General features: G+C 40.8%; 1 protein-coding gene across 7 annotated transcripts in view; it reads left to right on the forward strand.

The window, feature by feature from the left end:
- The window catches only part of FAT3 (FAT atypical cadherin 3), a 669,400-nt gene that overhangs the window by 152,303 nt on the left and 500,266 nt on the right, over nt 1–16,831 (forward strand). For all 7 annotated transcript variants that reach the window (XM_033948992.1, XM_033948995.1, XM_033948996.1 and 4 more), the window contains exon 2: nt 1,942–5,250. In XM_033948992.1, coding sequence (XP_033804883.1) covers nt 1,959–5,250 — 3,292 coding nt within the window. In that variant the 5' untranslated portion in view covers nt 1,942–1,958. The remainder of the gene's footprint in view (nt 1–1,941; nt 5,251–16,831) is intronic.

A 16,831-nucleotide genomic window follows, 5' to 3' on the forward strand; every position in this document is an offset into this window, starting at 1 on the left:
CCCCCACACACACACACTTAATTGTTGGAAATGCAAGATTCCTACTTTGCTCAAGTAGGAGGTTTTTTTAGCCAGTGACAATGCAAGATTCCTACTTTCTTCATTCAACTAGTCTCTTTAGGAAGCGCTGGCGCAAGCAGCAGGTTGGGTTTGCTCGCGCCGCAAATGTTAAAGAGGTACAGAGGAAGGGAAGGGGTGCACACGGCAGGAGGGGGCGGGGAAGGAACAGATGGCTTGGGAGTGGAGAAGAGGGTGGGGGAGGGGCCCGACCTCCCCAGCCGCCTCTCACCCTCGCTATGCCACGGTGCATATCGTAGGCATACTGATTTCCTTCGAGCATCCCTGAACAATTTTGGGGCGGTGTTGTCGCGCTGTGGGATTCTGTGTTGTGGGCTTTAGAACCCAGCTTTTGAAAATCAGCCTCTCAGTGGTGTTCCCATCTGTTGCCCTTTTGTATAGAAAACCCTTTACCTCCGTTCTTCCTCTTCTGCCTCAAACTAGATCTGATTTTAATCTCTCCTTATTTTTTTCCAGTGTTTGCAGTTCAGTTCATCTTTGCCGCTTATCTGCTCTGTTTTCATTCTTTTATTTGCCTTTGCTGTTTTCTTGGTTAAAGGTGTTATGTCTCCCAAAGATGATTGCTTACCGGTGTCCTTCATGTACTTTGTAGCTTTAACAGAGGTCCTGAGTTAGTCTGCAGCATGGGATTTTTCCTGCATAGATAAATCACTATTGCAATTTCAGTGGGTACATTTTACCCTTCAGGCTTGCTAAAATAGTCAAAGAAAACATGCGTCCGTGCTTTTTTATGATTATTGTCCACGAAAATACCTGTACAGATTTGTGCTGTCTTTCATTTGAGTAATTGTTTTAAGTGGAAAAACTGTGGGCTCCTTTTACTAAGCTGCGTTAGGGCTTTAACACGTGGAATAGCGCGCACTAGACTTTAACGCCAGCATCGAGTTGGCGTTAGTTCTAGAAGCGTAGCGCGCGGTCATTTCCTGCGTGCGCTAAAAATGCTAGCACACCTTAGTAAAAGGAGCCCTGTGTGTTAATTACTTAAAATGACATTGTGACATTTTCTCCACTAATGTAGCCCGCCTCGAGAATGCTTCCTAAACCCACACTATTATAAAAGTGTCCATGTTGCTGATATGAAACTGTCATCAAAAATCCCATTTATACGGTTGAAATGACATTTTTCTTTTGAAAAGGCTTTGATTGTGTTATGCAAATTTTACAGAAGATGGAGGGAATATGACAGACTTTCGAGAAAGGGAACTTTAAATACTGGGTGGCAGGGCTAGCTTGACCAATAGGCAAACTAGGTAGTTGCCTAGTGTCGCATCATCTAAGACGGGGTGTCAAATGTCGGTCCTCGAGAGCCGCAATCCAGTCGGGTTTTCAGGATTTTCCCAATGAATATGCATGAGATTTATTTGCATGCAATGATGTATGCTAATAAATCTCATGCATATTCATTGGGGAAATCCTGAAAACCCGACTGGATTGCGGTCCTCGAGGACTGACATTTGACACCCCTGTTCTAAGAGGATGCAATGAGCAGCTACAGTCAAAGCAAAACAGGTTGTAACAGCCACACAAACTCTCATAGAACAATCATCTCATAATTCCATTCTACTGACCATATAATATATAAAACTTTAAAAAAATGAAAGTTGCTGAAATTTACTCTAAACTTTTATAGCCTTTATCTCTGTTATATGCAACCCCACTTTTGGTACCTTTTAACTCGGTGGTTTACACATACAATACACAAAAGAGTACTTATTTATAACATGATTGTTTTGGGAGTGATGATGGTAGGGTAATCGTGATCGTTGAGTTTTAATATCAAAATCTTGGGGAGATGCTAAGGGGAGGTCATGGCGTCTTTGTTTTCTTATGGCTCCTAATTTTATTTTCTGTCTTATTTTTCAGGCTAGAAGAATGATGGAATGGCTGTAAATATGGGCTGCTGGGCAGACACACAGCTGTCTCTTTCTTGCCTTACCCTTTTGATTCTGAAGATTTTTACCAGCTTCTGCCAGGGTCTACAAGGGGCGTTGTCTTCTAGTTTCCACTTCACTTATTCTGCCTACAATGCAACGGTGTACGAGAACTCTGCGGCACGGACCTATCTTAATAGTCAAAGTAAAATAGGCGTTGCCTTGGCAGATATTTCATGGGATGTCAAATACAGGATAGTGTCTGGAGATGAAGAAGGCTTTTTCAAAGCCGAGGAAGTTGTAATTGGAGACTTTTGTTTTCTCAGAATAAGAACTAAAGGTGGAAATTCCGCCATATTAAACAGAGAAATTCAGGATAACTATTTATTAATAATAAAAGCCTCTGTCAGAGGAGAAGACCTAGAAGCATGGACGAAAGTAAACATACAGGTTTTGGATATGAATGACTTGAGACCCTTGTTTTCTCCAACAACATATTCTGTAACAATAGCGGAAAGCACTCCCTTAAGAACTAGTATCACCCAGGTCACTGCCACCGATGCAGATATCGGTTCTAATGGTGAATTTTATTACTATTTTAAAAACAAAGTGGATCTTTTTTCAGTTCATCCAACGAGTGGTGTTGTCTCCTTAAGTGGGCGTTTGAACTATGATGAGAAGAATAGATATGATCTGGAAATTCTTGCTGTTGACCGTGGAATGAAGCTTTATGGAAACAATGGTGTTAGCAGTACTGCAAAGCTTTATGTTCATATTGAACGTATAAATGAAAATGCCCCAACTCTCAATGTAGTTACTCATATCCCCTTTGTATTGGACAAGGATCCTACATATGCCATTGTTACTGTGGATGATGATGATGAGGGGGCCAATGGAGAGATTGAGTCCGTTTCAATTGTGGCAGGGGATCCTTTAGAACAGTTTTTCCTGGAAAAGGATGGTAAATGGATTAACGAATATAAAATCAAAGAGAGGAAACCAATTGACTGGAGTAGCTTCTCTTATGGTTACAATCTTACTCTTCAAGCAAAAGACAAAGGATCACCTCAGAAGTTTTCTGCGGTGAAAATAGTGCACATTGCCAATCCCATGAAAGGAATTACCCACCCAAAATTTGAAAATGAATTGTACGAGGTCACAGTTGACGAATTTTCCCCTCCTGGAGTTGTCGTCGCTATCGTTAAATTAAAACCTGAGCCAGAAAATGTGGAATACAAACTAACGTACAGTGAGGATTCTGGTTGCTTTAAAATTAATCTTAGAACAGGGCTAATCGTCACTGCACGTCATTTGGATATCATCGAGAAAGAACACTACGAACTAGAAGTTGCACAGAGTGGAACTGATCTGAAAGCCAGAGTCCATGTCCAATTAGAGGACTCTAACGATCATACTCCAGAGTTCACACAGCTTTCCTATGAGTCATTTGTCAATGAAAGTGTACCTATAGGATCTAGCATTTTATCTGTCTCAGCAGTGGATAAAGATAGGGGAGAAAACGGATACATAACATATAGTATTGCTAGTCTTAATTCATTGCCATTTAGCATAAACCAGTTTACTGGCATGATTACAACATCTGAAGTATTAGATTTTGAGTCTTCTCCAGAGAGCTACAGATTTATTGTAAGAGCTTCAGACTGGGGATCACCATATCGTCATGAGAGTGAGGTTAATGTTACTGTACACATAGGAAATATCAATGACAACAAACCCTTGTTTGAAAAAGTGTCCTGTCAAGGAATAATTTCTTATGACTTTCCAGTTGGCGGACACATTACAGCTGTTTCTGCAATCGATATCGATGAATTAGAACTAGTAAAATATAATATAATCTTTGGAAATGAGCTTGGATTTTTTTATTTAAATCCAGAATCTGGTGTCCTGCAGCTTAAAAAGTCCTTGATCAATTCCAGTTTGAAAAGTAGCAGCTTTGTCCTTCAAATAACAGCTACAGATGGAGAAAACTTTGCTGATCCCATGTTTGTTAACATATCAGTTATACCTGGAAAAGTGTCATCTAAAAGCTTTAGCTGTAGGGAAACCAGAGTTGCGCAGAAATTAGCTGAGAAGTTGCTAAAGAAGGCAAAAGCAAATGTTAGGTTGAATGTAGAAGATGGCTTTCTTGATTTTTATTCTGTGAATAGGCAGGCTCCACACTTTGACAAGTCATTTCCATCTGATGTGACCATTAGAGAAGATGCTCCTGTTGGTGCTATTATCCTTAGAATTAAGGCCTATGATACAGATTCCGGGTTCAATGGGAAGGTTCTGTATACAATCTCTGATGGCAATGTGGATAGCTGCTTTAATATAGAAATGGAAACAGGCCTGCTTAAAGTCCTCATGCCAATGGACCGGGAAAAGACTGACATGTATTTCCTTAATATCACAATATATGACTTAGGTACTCCTCAGAAATCATCTTGGAGGTTGTTGACTATCAATGTAGATGATGCTAATGATAATAAGCCTGTGTTTCTCCAAGAAAGTTATTCAGTTAGCATTTTGGAAAGTAGTAGTGTTGGTACAGAGATAATCCAAGTTGAAGCCCGAGATAAGGATCTTGGACTAAATGGTGAAATAATTTATTCACTTTTGACAGATACAAAGCAATTTACAATTAATAGCACTAGTGGAGTAGTTAATGTAGCTGACCAGTTGGATAGGGAATTAAAATCAAATTACACTTTAAAAATTGAAGCCAGGGACAGAGCAGAAAATGGCCATCAGCAGTTTTCAGTTGTCACTTTGAATATTTTTTTAGATGACGTTAATGATTGCTCTCCAGTTTTTATACCATCTAGCTATAGTGCGAAGGTCCTTGAAGATCTTCCAGTTGGTACTGTAATAGCTTGGCTTGAAACCCAAGATCCAGATCTTGGATTGGGAGGGCAAGTACGGTATTCATTGATAAATGATTACAATGGAAAGTTTGAAATAGACAAAGCTAGTGGTGCAATACGTTTGAACAAAGAACTAGATTACGAGAAACAACAATTCTACAACTTAACTGTGCGTGCTAAAGACAAAGGACGCCCGGTTTCGCTCTCTTCAGTGTCATTTGTGGAGGTTGAAGTGGTGGACGTTAATGAAAATCTCCACGTGCCATATTTTCCTGACTTTGCAATGATTGGATCGGTTAAGGAAAATTCACGTATTGGCACAAGTGTACTACAAATTGCAGCAAGTGATGAAGACACCGGAAGAGATGGAGAGATTCAGTACTCAATCAGGGATGGGAGTGGCCTTGGAAGATTTAGCATAGATGAAGAAACAGGTATGTTTGTAATACAGTATATGTAATTTATCTTAATGCAGTGTAGAGTGTATTTGTTTGATAGAGTTCAAGTGCTTTTGCCGTTGATGAATTGTGAGGACATTTCACCCCTCAATGTAAATTATAATGCATCCTCCAGGTGTTGAGTTATTACACAGATAAATATGATTGAAATATATAATTTGTAAACATGTCAAACTATAAATTATATTGGCATGTCCTCCATTCTATGAAAGAACACTTTTTCTAGGCTATTTTATATAGAACAGGTTATATGGGCTATGAGTTTACTTCGAAATTATATGTTAGTAAGAGATAACAATTAGAGCATGATGGTATGTATATTTTGTATGTAGGTGGTACTTAACTGGGGGTAATTTTATAAATTTTTCTAACATAAAATTGTAAATGGGTATATGCAGATTGCAAGATGAAGCATAAGTTTATGATACTGTGCATGACCATTTCAGGGTGCATAGTTTGGGCAGTGTTTCAGAATGCATGCGCATTATGTAAAATACATAAATGCATGCATAGAGTATACGCACATGTTCACAGCTTTGGGGCAGCCGCAAATTAGTGCAAGAGGCATTTTTTGAGCATTTTACATTGGCATCCTGATATAAATTTACCCCCTGATTGTGCTTACTAGATTTATTTAAAAAAAAAAAAAAAAGATAATGCATGCTTCTTGCTACGATTCAGAGAGGCTAATAAATATTTATTAATTTTTGTCTGATACAAGACAATTTACATTTAATTTAGTTTTCTAGAAGCTATAGTAAGAGCTGGAATGCCATAACTGATGCAAAATCACACTTAGAGATTGAAATAATTCTATTTTAATCCACTTAAATATATGGAAATCCAGATAAATAAGCAAGTACTATCTTTGAATTGGACTAATATGCATTTGTAAATATTTGTAGAGAGTTAAAAACCTTCTCAGGTCAATATAAAAAAACAACAACAACAACTTAAGAGAATAACAGCACCTGACATCTGAATAACTGCTGCTAACCTGGATGTTCAGAGGCATTATGGGCCAGATTCTATAAATGGTTCCGCTTGGTGCAGTTGTCAGTCAAAAGAACCCTTGCTGATTATAGAATCACGCCTAGCGGTGACTGAGCATCCTAGACATAGGCACCGCTCCATTAGGCCAGCTTTTCACTTGCTTAATTTGATGGTGCCCATATCAGATGCCTAAATCAACCACACCTATTCTATGACCGCGAGCATTTACCTCACTGGCCCGCACTAAAAACCTCTAGCACCGTTTAGGAAAAAGGAGCCCGTAGTTTGGTCAACTTGAAAAGGTGATTGACTGAATCAAAAGCAGCAGATATGTCAAAGTAGAATATAGCCTGTTGCCCTTGACTTAACATATGTCTAACTTTGGTTGTCAGTAGCAACAGCTCAGGACTGTGTTTAGCACAGAATCCGAACTGAGAACAGGGAAATTTTTCTGTGAAAGAAGATAGTTGTCTATGAACTAGAGTTTCCAGCATCCTACTCAAAAAGACGTGGAGGGGCATAATAAAAAAAAAACGTCCAAGTCCCCTTTTGGCCTAAGGCCTTAAACGTTGAAAGTAGAAGCAGGGAAAACGTCCATTATCAAAAAAAACGTCCAAAAGGAGGTTTTTTTTGATAATGGCCTTCCTCTACATTCAGCTGTTTAAACGCCCAGACCACCACTACGTCTAAACTTATACCCTATAATCAACCAAAAAAAAGCCTAAGCCCCAAACGTCCAAAACAAGAGCTTTTAGGCGAAGGAGGAGCCAGTCCTTCGCCTAAAAGCTGGATTCTGTAACCGGTGTCTGTCAAAAACAACACCGGTTACAGAATCCCCCCCACGACATCGGGGCAAGAGGGAGTCCAAGCCCTCTTGCCCCGCGGCACCCCCGAACCCCCAAGGGTCGCGGCAGTTCGGGTAGAGGGGTGATCGCATCGCGGTATGGGAGATGAGGCATCTCTCCTGCCACGATGGTTGTGGTGGGGTGGGGAGGGGGGGTAGGTTGCTGGGCCGCTGAACTGATCGCGCCAGCCACGATCGGCTCAGCGGCCCCTTTTCGGCACTTATACCTGTTTTGACTTTGTCTAAGTCAGAACGTATAAGTGCCGACTAGGCAACCTGCCTAAAGTTTTGGTTATACCTGCTGCACGCCTAGGTGTAGGTCGGCCCACCTCCCGTCCACCGCCCGCCCTTTTCCCTCCTCTAAAAACGCCTATTTTCTCTCTGTGCGTTTAGAGGCAGGGGAAAGGCCTAAGCTGGTTTTAGATACGTCTAAAACCAGCTTTGATTATGGGTACTTGGACAATCAGGCTTTTTGAACGTCCAAGTAGCCATTTAGGCCACTTTTTAGACGTTTTTTTCTTTTGATTATGAGCTCCATACTTTATAAGCACAATAGGTCTAAAGTTTGAAGGTAAAGACAAATCAGGAGTAAAAGCAATATCACATCCGCTTCCAAAAATATTTTTGAAAATCAGTAATGTGTAGGCTACTGTCAGTGTGTGTGGTAGCCTATTATAGGTTTTCTGAGCATTAAAAAAAAGTTGAATGCCCTTTAGGTTTGCATGCTGTCTTTTGACGATTTCATACCTAAATGTTCTGGGTAATTAGTGGATTTTCTTCATTATTACCAGCTAGGTAGCCTAAAGCTTCACCTTACTTAACATTGTTTGTTGATTACTTGCCCTAAGTTGAGCAACAAAGCAATCGAGGCTTTGTTACTGTTTGGATCTTCTTATCTTTGCAAACTTGGATTTTCAGCTCTGACAGAAATTAAATCGAAAAAAAAAGAGAGCAACTGCAGATGGTGGATGATGAAATGCATGTTTGCTTGTTGACTATCGAGCTGCGTTTTGAGTTAATTTGCACTCAAAAACAAGCACTTCTTTCGCATTGATTAGCAATTCTTTAGTTTCACCGTTGTTACAATTACCCATACATAGTTTAAAGAACTTTAAATAAATAAATGTCAAAATTTAATTTTTTTGTTGGTTTTGCAATTCTACAATTAATTCTAATGTGCTGCGAAAAACATTTTCTCTGTTTAGTGTGCCAGAAGTAAAATAGTTTAAAATACACTATAGGAACACTTCTAGAACTTAATGTGAATAATGTGTGTGCAAAAAGACTGTTTAAATATTTATATATGGATATATTTGTTGACTCATATTTACCAGTCCTAGAGTATATTCTCTTGACAAAGTGTGTGACCTTTGTGGTGCTCTAAAGAGCTATAAATTCAAGATCGCTGCAGTCCTCATACTACCATAAGGTGACAGGATACACTAATAAAAAATCGCTAAGCCAGCTGTTTCCCTGCTGTTCTGGAATATCTGGAAGCATTTGAAACACAGCGTCCTGCGGTTGACTGTTGAGTTCCCTGTTGTTCAGTATTAGCTAAAAAATTTGCAGCATCACAATAAATGATACTGGTCGCTGGCGGAGGTACCTTAATTGAAATTCTTTCCTTTTAAAATAGTGCTGTGAGATATTGTTCAGAGGGTAATTTTATAAGAGGGTGTCTGCATGGAAGGTCCAAAAAGGTGCCTCTTTCTAAACATGATAAAATAGTGGCAGTGTTTTCAATGCAATCAGAAACTGATATGTAAGTATCGAACTTGAACTCCAAACCTTCAAAAAAAAGAAATAAGTTTGACCGATATTTATAAGGAGCAAATTAACTTATAAATAAAATGGGACATCAAACCCAGTGTACCCTCAGTTTTTTTGTTAGTTAATTTTTGTTAGTTTGTTTGTTAGTTTTTTTGTTAGTTAGATATTGGTTTCATCATAATTTTTCTAATAGTTTATAATACCGTAGTCTATGCAAATTCAACATGTCACAGGGTCCTTAAAAAAACTTTTACAAATTTTACTTAAAAATAAAATATCAGTGCAATGTCTAAAACAAACTATTGACCATAATATTTACCCCCTTTTCTACAAAGCCACGCGGTAACGGCCCCAAAGCCCATAGAGATTTAAAGGGCTTCGGGGCTGTTGCTGCGCAGCTTTGTAGAAGAGGGGGTTAGTTTAGGGACACTTTAACTAAGCTGCGGTTAAAAGTTGCGTTAGCTCAGGGCTTCCCAAGTCCGGTCCTCGAGATCTAATGGCAGGCCAGGTTTTCTAAATATCCACAATGAACATGCGTGAGAGAGAGATTTGCATACCAAGAAGGCAGTGAAGGCCAATCTCTTTCATGCATATTCAATGTGGATATCCAGAAAACCTGGCCTGCCAGTAGATCTCGAGGACCGGACTTTGTCAGCCCTGCCTTAGCATGTCCTTTTTCACATGTTTTCCTGTGCTCTTATTGCAGCTGTAAAAAATGAGATTTTTGTATTTTTTTTTTAATATCAATGGTCATGCGCTAACGTTGCCAGTAGTGCGCAGCCATGAAACCCCCCCCTCCCCATAAACGCACATGTACACTTATGTCCCGATTCTATAAAAGATGCCTAGGGTTTGGTGCCTAGATCGGCGCACCTAGCACATCTAGGCGCCTAACTTAATTAGCTTAATCAGTTCTGATAATTGAAAGTGCCATTTAAAAAAATTTTTAAAGCATTAAAAAAATGTATTATCTGGTAGGTGCCTAACTTGGCAGGCATCTACCACAAAGTAGGCATGGGTGGATTCAGGGTGGATATTTGGGCTTATCAGGGTGGATATAGGTGCACGCATTTTTGGGCCCCCCCCAAAATGTGGCTTAAATGGGAGTGCACTTAAACTTACAACACCTACCGGTGTCTAAAAAGACAGTGGGGCACCCTAGGGAGCACTGCAGTGAACTTCACATAAAAAGACCCAGGGACACATCTCACCATAACTCCCTTACAGTGGACTCCCTACTGGACTCAACTGTATACCATAGCAATGACCTTATGCCTGCGTGTGTCACTTATATGTAGGTACTTTGAGATTAGGGTGGGGTTTGGAAAGCTCACATATTCCACCATAAGTGTAGTGGTTAGAGTTAGAAATGGGTCTGAGTCCCCTTCTCTATAGTTCACTACACCGTTCCTGGATCCAGGAACCTGCTTGCTGCCCTACTAGGACTGACTCTTAACACCTGCCTATATTATAGCTTCAGATATCTGCTGATTCATTTACATCTTTGGGAGGTGGGAGTAAGTCATTAACCACTGTGGGAGTGGGGAGGGGGGGGGTCATCCCTTCAGTGGTCATCTGATCAGTTTGGCCACCTTTTTGCACTTATTCGTTGTCAAAACAGGCAGGTCTAGCCCCAGATGTTCAAACTGTGCCCTGGACATTTTCTAAAATGTTTGTTTATTGCAGAAAAATGTCCATAGCATAACCCCACCCCCTAGTCCTGTCCCAAGTCACGCCTCCAACATGCCCCCTTCAGATTTAGATGTACTGCAGACAACCACCGTAGAAATCCAGCTACAAAATACATTTTGATTGGAAAGATTTGGCGAGATGAACATCCATCTGCCCCTTTATGCCACTTTTTGGATGTTTTTCTTTTTTTTTTTTTTTTTAACATGAGCACCATAGTGAGTCAAAGATGAACACCAATCGGTTGCCGCCAAAATGCTAAACTCAACAATGCTGCCAGCAGAGTTATAAAGCTACTCTTTCAGTTGTGTCTAATATAACGGGTTGGCATTGTAGCAAATTGCCGACTGCCCCGTTTGCAAAGCGCAATAAAATGCAGGCTATTCAATAAACTTTAACTTAAAATCTTTGAGAGTTGGTTACGAAGCACAGCAGAACCGAAAGGCAGCACTGACGCTGCCTTTGCAATCATTTATTTCCTTATCTGGTCCATGTTTGATTTTTAGATAGGTGGCTTTGCACAGAAATCCCTTTGATCTTGGACCAGCATGTTTTTCATTGCTCTCTTGCTCAACTTTGTCCTTGCTTCTGCCTTCCTCCCTACTTACTGTATATACTCGAATATAAGTCAATCTGAATATAAGTTGAAACCCCCATTTTTCCCCCCGAAAAGGGAGGAAAAATGGTTGACTCGAATATAAGTTGGGTGGCTTAATATTCAAGTGCCCTGCCAGGATCTCTACCCAGCGCCTCCTCCCTTCCCTGTCAGGCTCTGCACCCAGCTCCCTTCCTTCCCTCCTCTATCAAGCTCTGCACCCATCCCCCTCCCTGCCAGGCACTGCACACAGCCCCCTTCCCTCCCTCCCAGGCTCTCCACCCTGTTCTCCCTTCCTGCCCTGTCCATCGTACCTCTTCTGCCGATGGAATCCCTGGTGATCCAGAGGTGTAGCAGGCAGAAGCGAGCTTTCTGTGCTCCTGCCCCACTGCTAACCCGGTTGGTCACTACTGTGAGTTCCGGCTTTGCTGCTGACTGGTACCGAGCAGGAGCGCGCTTTGGCGCTGCTGGTTGGCACTAAGCGGCTTCCTGAATGGCTCTCGAGAATTCGTGGGAGCCATTCAGGAAGCCGCTTAGCACTGACCAGCAGCGCCAAAACGCTGAAGGCAGAACTTGCAACAGCAACCAACCTGTTTAGCAGCGGGGCAGGAGTGTGGAAAGCTAGTTCCTGCTCTCTACACCTCTGGACCACCAGGGATTCCAGCGGCAGAGGAGGTACGATGGAGAGGGCATGGAGGTGGGAGAGGGTGCAGTGCCTAGTTGCCCAGCGGAGGCCTGCAGTAAGGCTGGGAGGAGGGTGGATGTGGACTGGGTGCTGGCCTGTATATAAATTGGGACCCCTATTTTTTGGGCCAAAAAATCCCAGTTTATATTCGAGTATATGCGGTACATAGTAAAACAAAAGTGACAGCATCACAAAATGAATCGGGAACAGTTTAAACCTTGCGCTACGTCAACCCCTTTGTGTGTGTGCTATACACGTGCACGTCTTCCATGCACAGTACAAGTCCAAAAATCCGGACTGCTCAGGGACTGTGTTAGTTTGGATTTTCCAGATTCTCAGGCAGTATTTTTAAAATTCAAATTAGGGCTCCTTTTACAAAGCTGCGGTAGCGTTTCTGCCACGGTAAATGCACTAAAGGCCATTCAGTTCCTATGGGCTTCAGTGCATTTACTGGGGCACCATCGCTACCGTGGCCTTGTCAAAGACCCTGTTAAGGAATAAAGAAGAGATGAACAAGTCCAATTTGTTGATTTATTCACTAACAAATACCAAATTCTTCATTTGTCAAAATGGGTATAATTACAGGAAGACATACAAAAAACTTAATATTATGTTTCATTGAATTAGATCATATTAGGAGAGTCATAGAAAACATAGGAAATTTTACTGTAAAATTTTGTTTTGAATGTTCGTTTTTTTTCCTGTTTGTAAGCTCCAGCATCACCATCTCTCTCTCTCTCTCTCCTCCCAAGAGTCCAGATTGCAATTTTAAAGGGTCTAGATTTCTGGCATCTGAAGTTTTGGACTTGTACTGTCATCACAAAAGCAAGAAAGAAAGGGGGGGAAAAAAAAAGTTTGTGTCCGAAACAAAACTTACTTTCTTCATTTTAGATGTTCACCTTCAATTATGGTAGATTTACTGTCTCTTGGTAATGCATTCCTGAGTTGCTCCTACGATTTCATGAATCATTCACACTCTAAATGATTTGTACAGCTGGGGGAGGAGATTTCCTTCACATAAGCTTTTGCTTTAAGGTACCAAGAAGATTAATAAATATATGAACATTGATAGCCTTTGTCGGAAGGTCACCAAAATATTTTCTTAGTAACCGCCTCTCTAATCCCTCCTATCAAGCGAAGTGTTGTAACAGCAACTGGAGAATTCACACAGAACCATATAGTCACTCTGAGTGATGGAGAGGATAGAGTTTAAAGTGGGAATTGAGGAATGGGTCAGCAAAGTGATTCTGAAGAATATCTCCGTTTTGACTTGGGATGTCTCAAACTATGTGACCCTTTTTTTCTATTGCAATGTTGATTTGCTTGAAGATGTTTCCACACACTGCCATCAAATCTTTTTGGGGTTATTAGACTATGCTTTATCTCTACCTGCCTACAATCTCAACACCCGTTATTTCTTTATGATCTTGATAGCATTAACTTAAGCATTAAAATAATAAGAATAAAAGGCCTCGTATTGTGAAAATACCAAATCCTCTTTTGATTCTGTATTCTACATCAGTGGTTCCCAACCCTGTCCTGGAGGACCACCAGGCCAATCGGGTTTTCAGGCTAGCTCTAATGAATATGCATGGAGCGGATTTGCATGCCTGCCCCTTCCATTATATGCAAATCTATCTCATGCATATTCATTAGGGCTAGCCTGAAAACCCGATTGGCCTGGTAGTCCTACAGGACAGGATTGGGAACCACTGTTCTACATTAAGATAAACAGAAGGGAGGGTTGTATGACTTTACCGTTGGCAGTTAGCAATCCTGTGTGTCTTTAGATTTGGGTGCAATTGGGAGCTTTTTGTCCTCCATTCTGAAGTTTTTGATGTATTATCTTTAAAAATAGGGTACTTGTTACAGATTATCTTTTGGATTTTAAGGCTTTCGACACTTGTGCTTTGAGAATGAACTTCTTAAATAGTTGAGCCCCTCCTTCCCCCCCCTAAAAAAAAAGCTCTTTAGTATTTATAGAACCTCCTGAAAAGTAAGACAGACATTCCTGTGGATAGTGCACTGAACAATTTGAGAGCGTTTAACTGCAGAAGCCCCATAGAATATAATCTTTTCATGTCTAACAATTGTCAGTCAACTTTAGGTACAAATGAATTCTCTAAGGATGTTCCTTCCGCTTTCAAATCAATGAAAGCGCAAAATAAAAGACAGGGTTCTTTGAAGACTTTTTTTTTTTAAAGTGTTTTTGAACTGTTTTAAACGTTACTGCCAGAGAGATACAATGGCCCAATGTAAAAGAAAATAAAAGAGACAAAAGAAGGTAGAAACCAAAAGAAGGGTGTTGATACCTGAATATCTCACTCTTGTACTGCTTTTTGTGCCACCTGCAAAGCAAGTCTGAGATCCTCCTGCAGACGGTACCTTTAATGATTAGCCGAATAGGTTTTATGCATCCAGATCTCTGTGCCAAGTTTTTATTTGATGGCTGCTTCAAGCTTTTTTTTTTTTTAATTCTCTGTTCAAAGACATATGGCAGAAAGCCATCATGGTGAGTAAAGCAAGGTGTTGTTTTTTTTTTTCTTCTATTGCTTCAGTAGTGTTAGCAGTATATATATATTTTTTTAAATTAGATTTGCCTGCATGCTATCTATTAAATAATAAGGCTAAACAGAATAGTTTCAACTGGAAATAATGATAGCTGTTTTGTGTTTAGAAATAAATTGTATTCCTGTGATCGCTAACCTTTTTTCCTCAGTGTCCACCTGCTGGCTCAGAGCAGAAGCTGGGATTGGGGGTTAAACGTGACTCTCCTACATGGGGCCAGTTCAATGCAGAAATGTTGTGTGTTTTTTTTTTTTAACTTGGCACTGACATAAGCATATAAGCACTGCCTCTGCCGAGTCAGACCATAGGTCCATCATGCCCAGCAGTCCGCTCCCGCGGCGGCCCCCCAGGTCCATGACCTGTAGTGATCTATTACTCAAGAGCATTTTGTCTTGTATAGTAACCCTCTAATTGTACCCCTGGATTCCCTTACCCTTTAGGAACTCGTCCAATCCCTTTTTGAAACTCAAAACTGTACTCTGCTCAACTACCCCCTCTGGAAGCGCATTCCAGGTGTCCACCACCCTCTGGGTGAAGAAGAACTTCCTAGCATTTGTTCTGAACCTAGCTCCCTTCAATTTTTTTGAGTGTCCTCTAGTTTTTGTTGCCCCCGCCAGTCTGAAGAATCTGTCTCTCTCTACCTTCACTATACCCTTCATGATCTTAAAAGTTTCTATCATGTCTCCTCTAAGTCTCCGCTTTTCCAGGGAAAAGAGCCCTGACGTTTTCTCAAAGTTGATACTTCGGTGTGTCGGGTTACTAAGAGCAGATAAACTATTACATTTTTTTTTTCTACATGCAGATGATTTAGGGAACTTAAATATTCCCTCTTATAGGTAAAATCAATAGGAAAATGGACACAAATAACAGATTGTGAGCCTGCCAGGACAGATAGGGAAAATACTTGAGTTCAGTGAATCCCTTCATTAAAAAGGCAGATAATAAATCTACCGATTAAGCACGACATGCCATCTATTGGGCAGTGTCAACACTTTTTCCGAGAATGCATCTTCTCTGCGCAGGAGTTTGAAATGCCAGGGGTGTTCGTTTCATGAATTGTTGTCAATTTGCTGTTACTTTTTCAAAATCCCCTCGTATATTGTGCTTATGATTAAAAAAAAGAAATTAAGGACTCCTTTTACTAAGCTGCGCTAGCGGTTTTAGCACGCGCTTAGCGTGCACTACATTGACCCCCGCGCGCTGCACGCTAACGCCTCCATAGAGTTTGCGTTAGTATTTTTTTTATGTAGCGCGCTAAAAACCCCAGCGCAGCTTAGTAAAAGGAGCCCTAAGTTTTACGCCAAGCTGTATCTGCTGTATATACTGCCTTAGCGAACTCTCTTCATAAAGGCAGTCAATAAAATAAAAATAGCACCCCCGTACATGCACACACACGAGTGAAGGATCTTGCTTTTCTGCGGATGACACAGCAGTTAGCTTAGCACGGTTCAAAAAAGGTTTGGACGATTTTCCCAAAAGATGGACTAGCTTATTTCTCGGATGAGCAGCATAAAATCCGTTTTGCTTCAGATCTGGTCAGGCGCTGGCGACCTAGATTGGCCGCTGTTGGAAATAGGACACTGAGCTTGGTGGACCTTCGGTCTGACCCCCCACTATGCCTTATTACAACTTTACACGCTCTTAGCCTTAGATCACGGTGAAGCGATGCTTAAGTTGAAATCTCCTCCTTTAAAAGCAAGAGTAAAGGTGATGCATTAAAAAAAAAAAAAAACGGCTTTTCTGTGGCACAACGAAAGCAGTTTACTTCTCGTATAGGTTACTTTCTCTGTCCCTAGTGGGAATACAGTTTTTGTTCCTAGGTCAATGCTTAAGTGACTTGCCCAGGCTCACAAGGAGCTGTGGTGGGAATTGAACTCAGTTCCCCAGGTTCTCAGGCTGCTACACCAACCATTACTCCTCTACGCCCAACTTGTAGTGAAGTAGTGAACTACTAGAGAATAAATGAGCTGAAATTAAACCTAATTAAGAGGAAAGTTCTATTGGTAGGCAAAGACGCAATTTATGATTTTAAAGCCAACTTTTTTCTTGGTGAAGTGGCGTTACCCTTTAGCTTTTAAGTCAGTAGCCTGGGAGTTATAGGTAGATTCAGAATTATCCAGGGAAGCTCAGATTTCATAGTGATGAAGGGAAAAATTTTGTAATGTTTACAAAGTGGTGACTTCACTGATCAATACAGCTGTTTCGTGCTACCAAGATTACCTCACTCCTCTGTACTATTAATATAATTTGTATAACACCTACCAGATGTACGCAGCATGGAGACCCATGGGAGATGACTTTAAAAAAGCATTTAAGAAACCCCCCCCCAAGGTTCCTTATAAAAGTGCTCAAAGTATATGTGTGTGAAAGTACAGAATCCTCCCAATTCTGCATTTGCCGCCTAAGCTTGCGT

This window comes from Geotrypetes seraphini, chromosome 6, assembly GCF_902459505.1.
Source record: "Geotrypetes seraphini chromosome 6, aGeoSer1.1, whole genome shotgun sequence".
NCBI classification, from domain to species: Eukaryota; Metazoa; Chordata; class Amphibia; order Gymnophiona; family Dermophiidae; genus Geotrypetes; species Geotrypetes seraphini.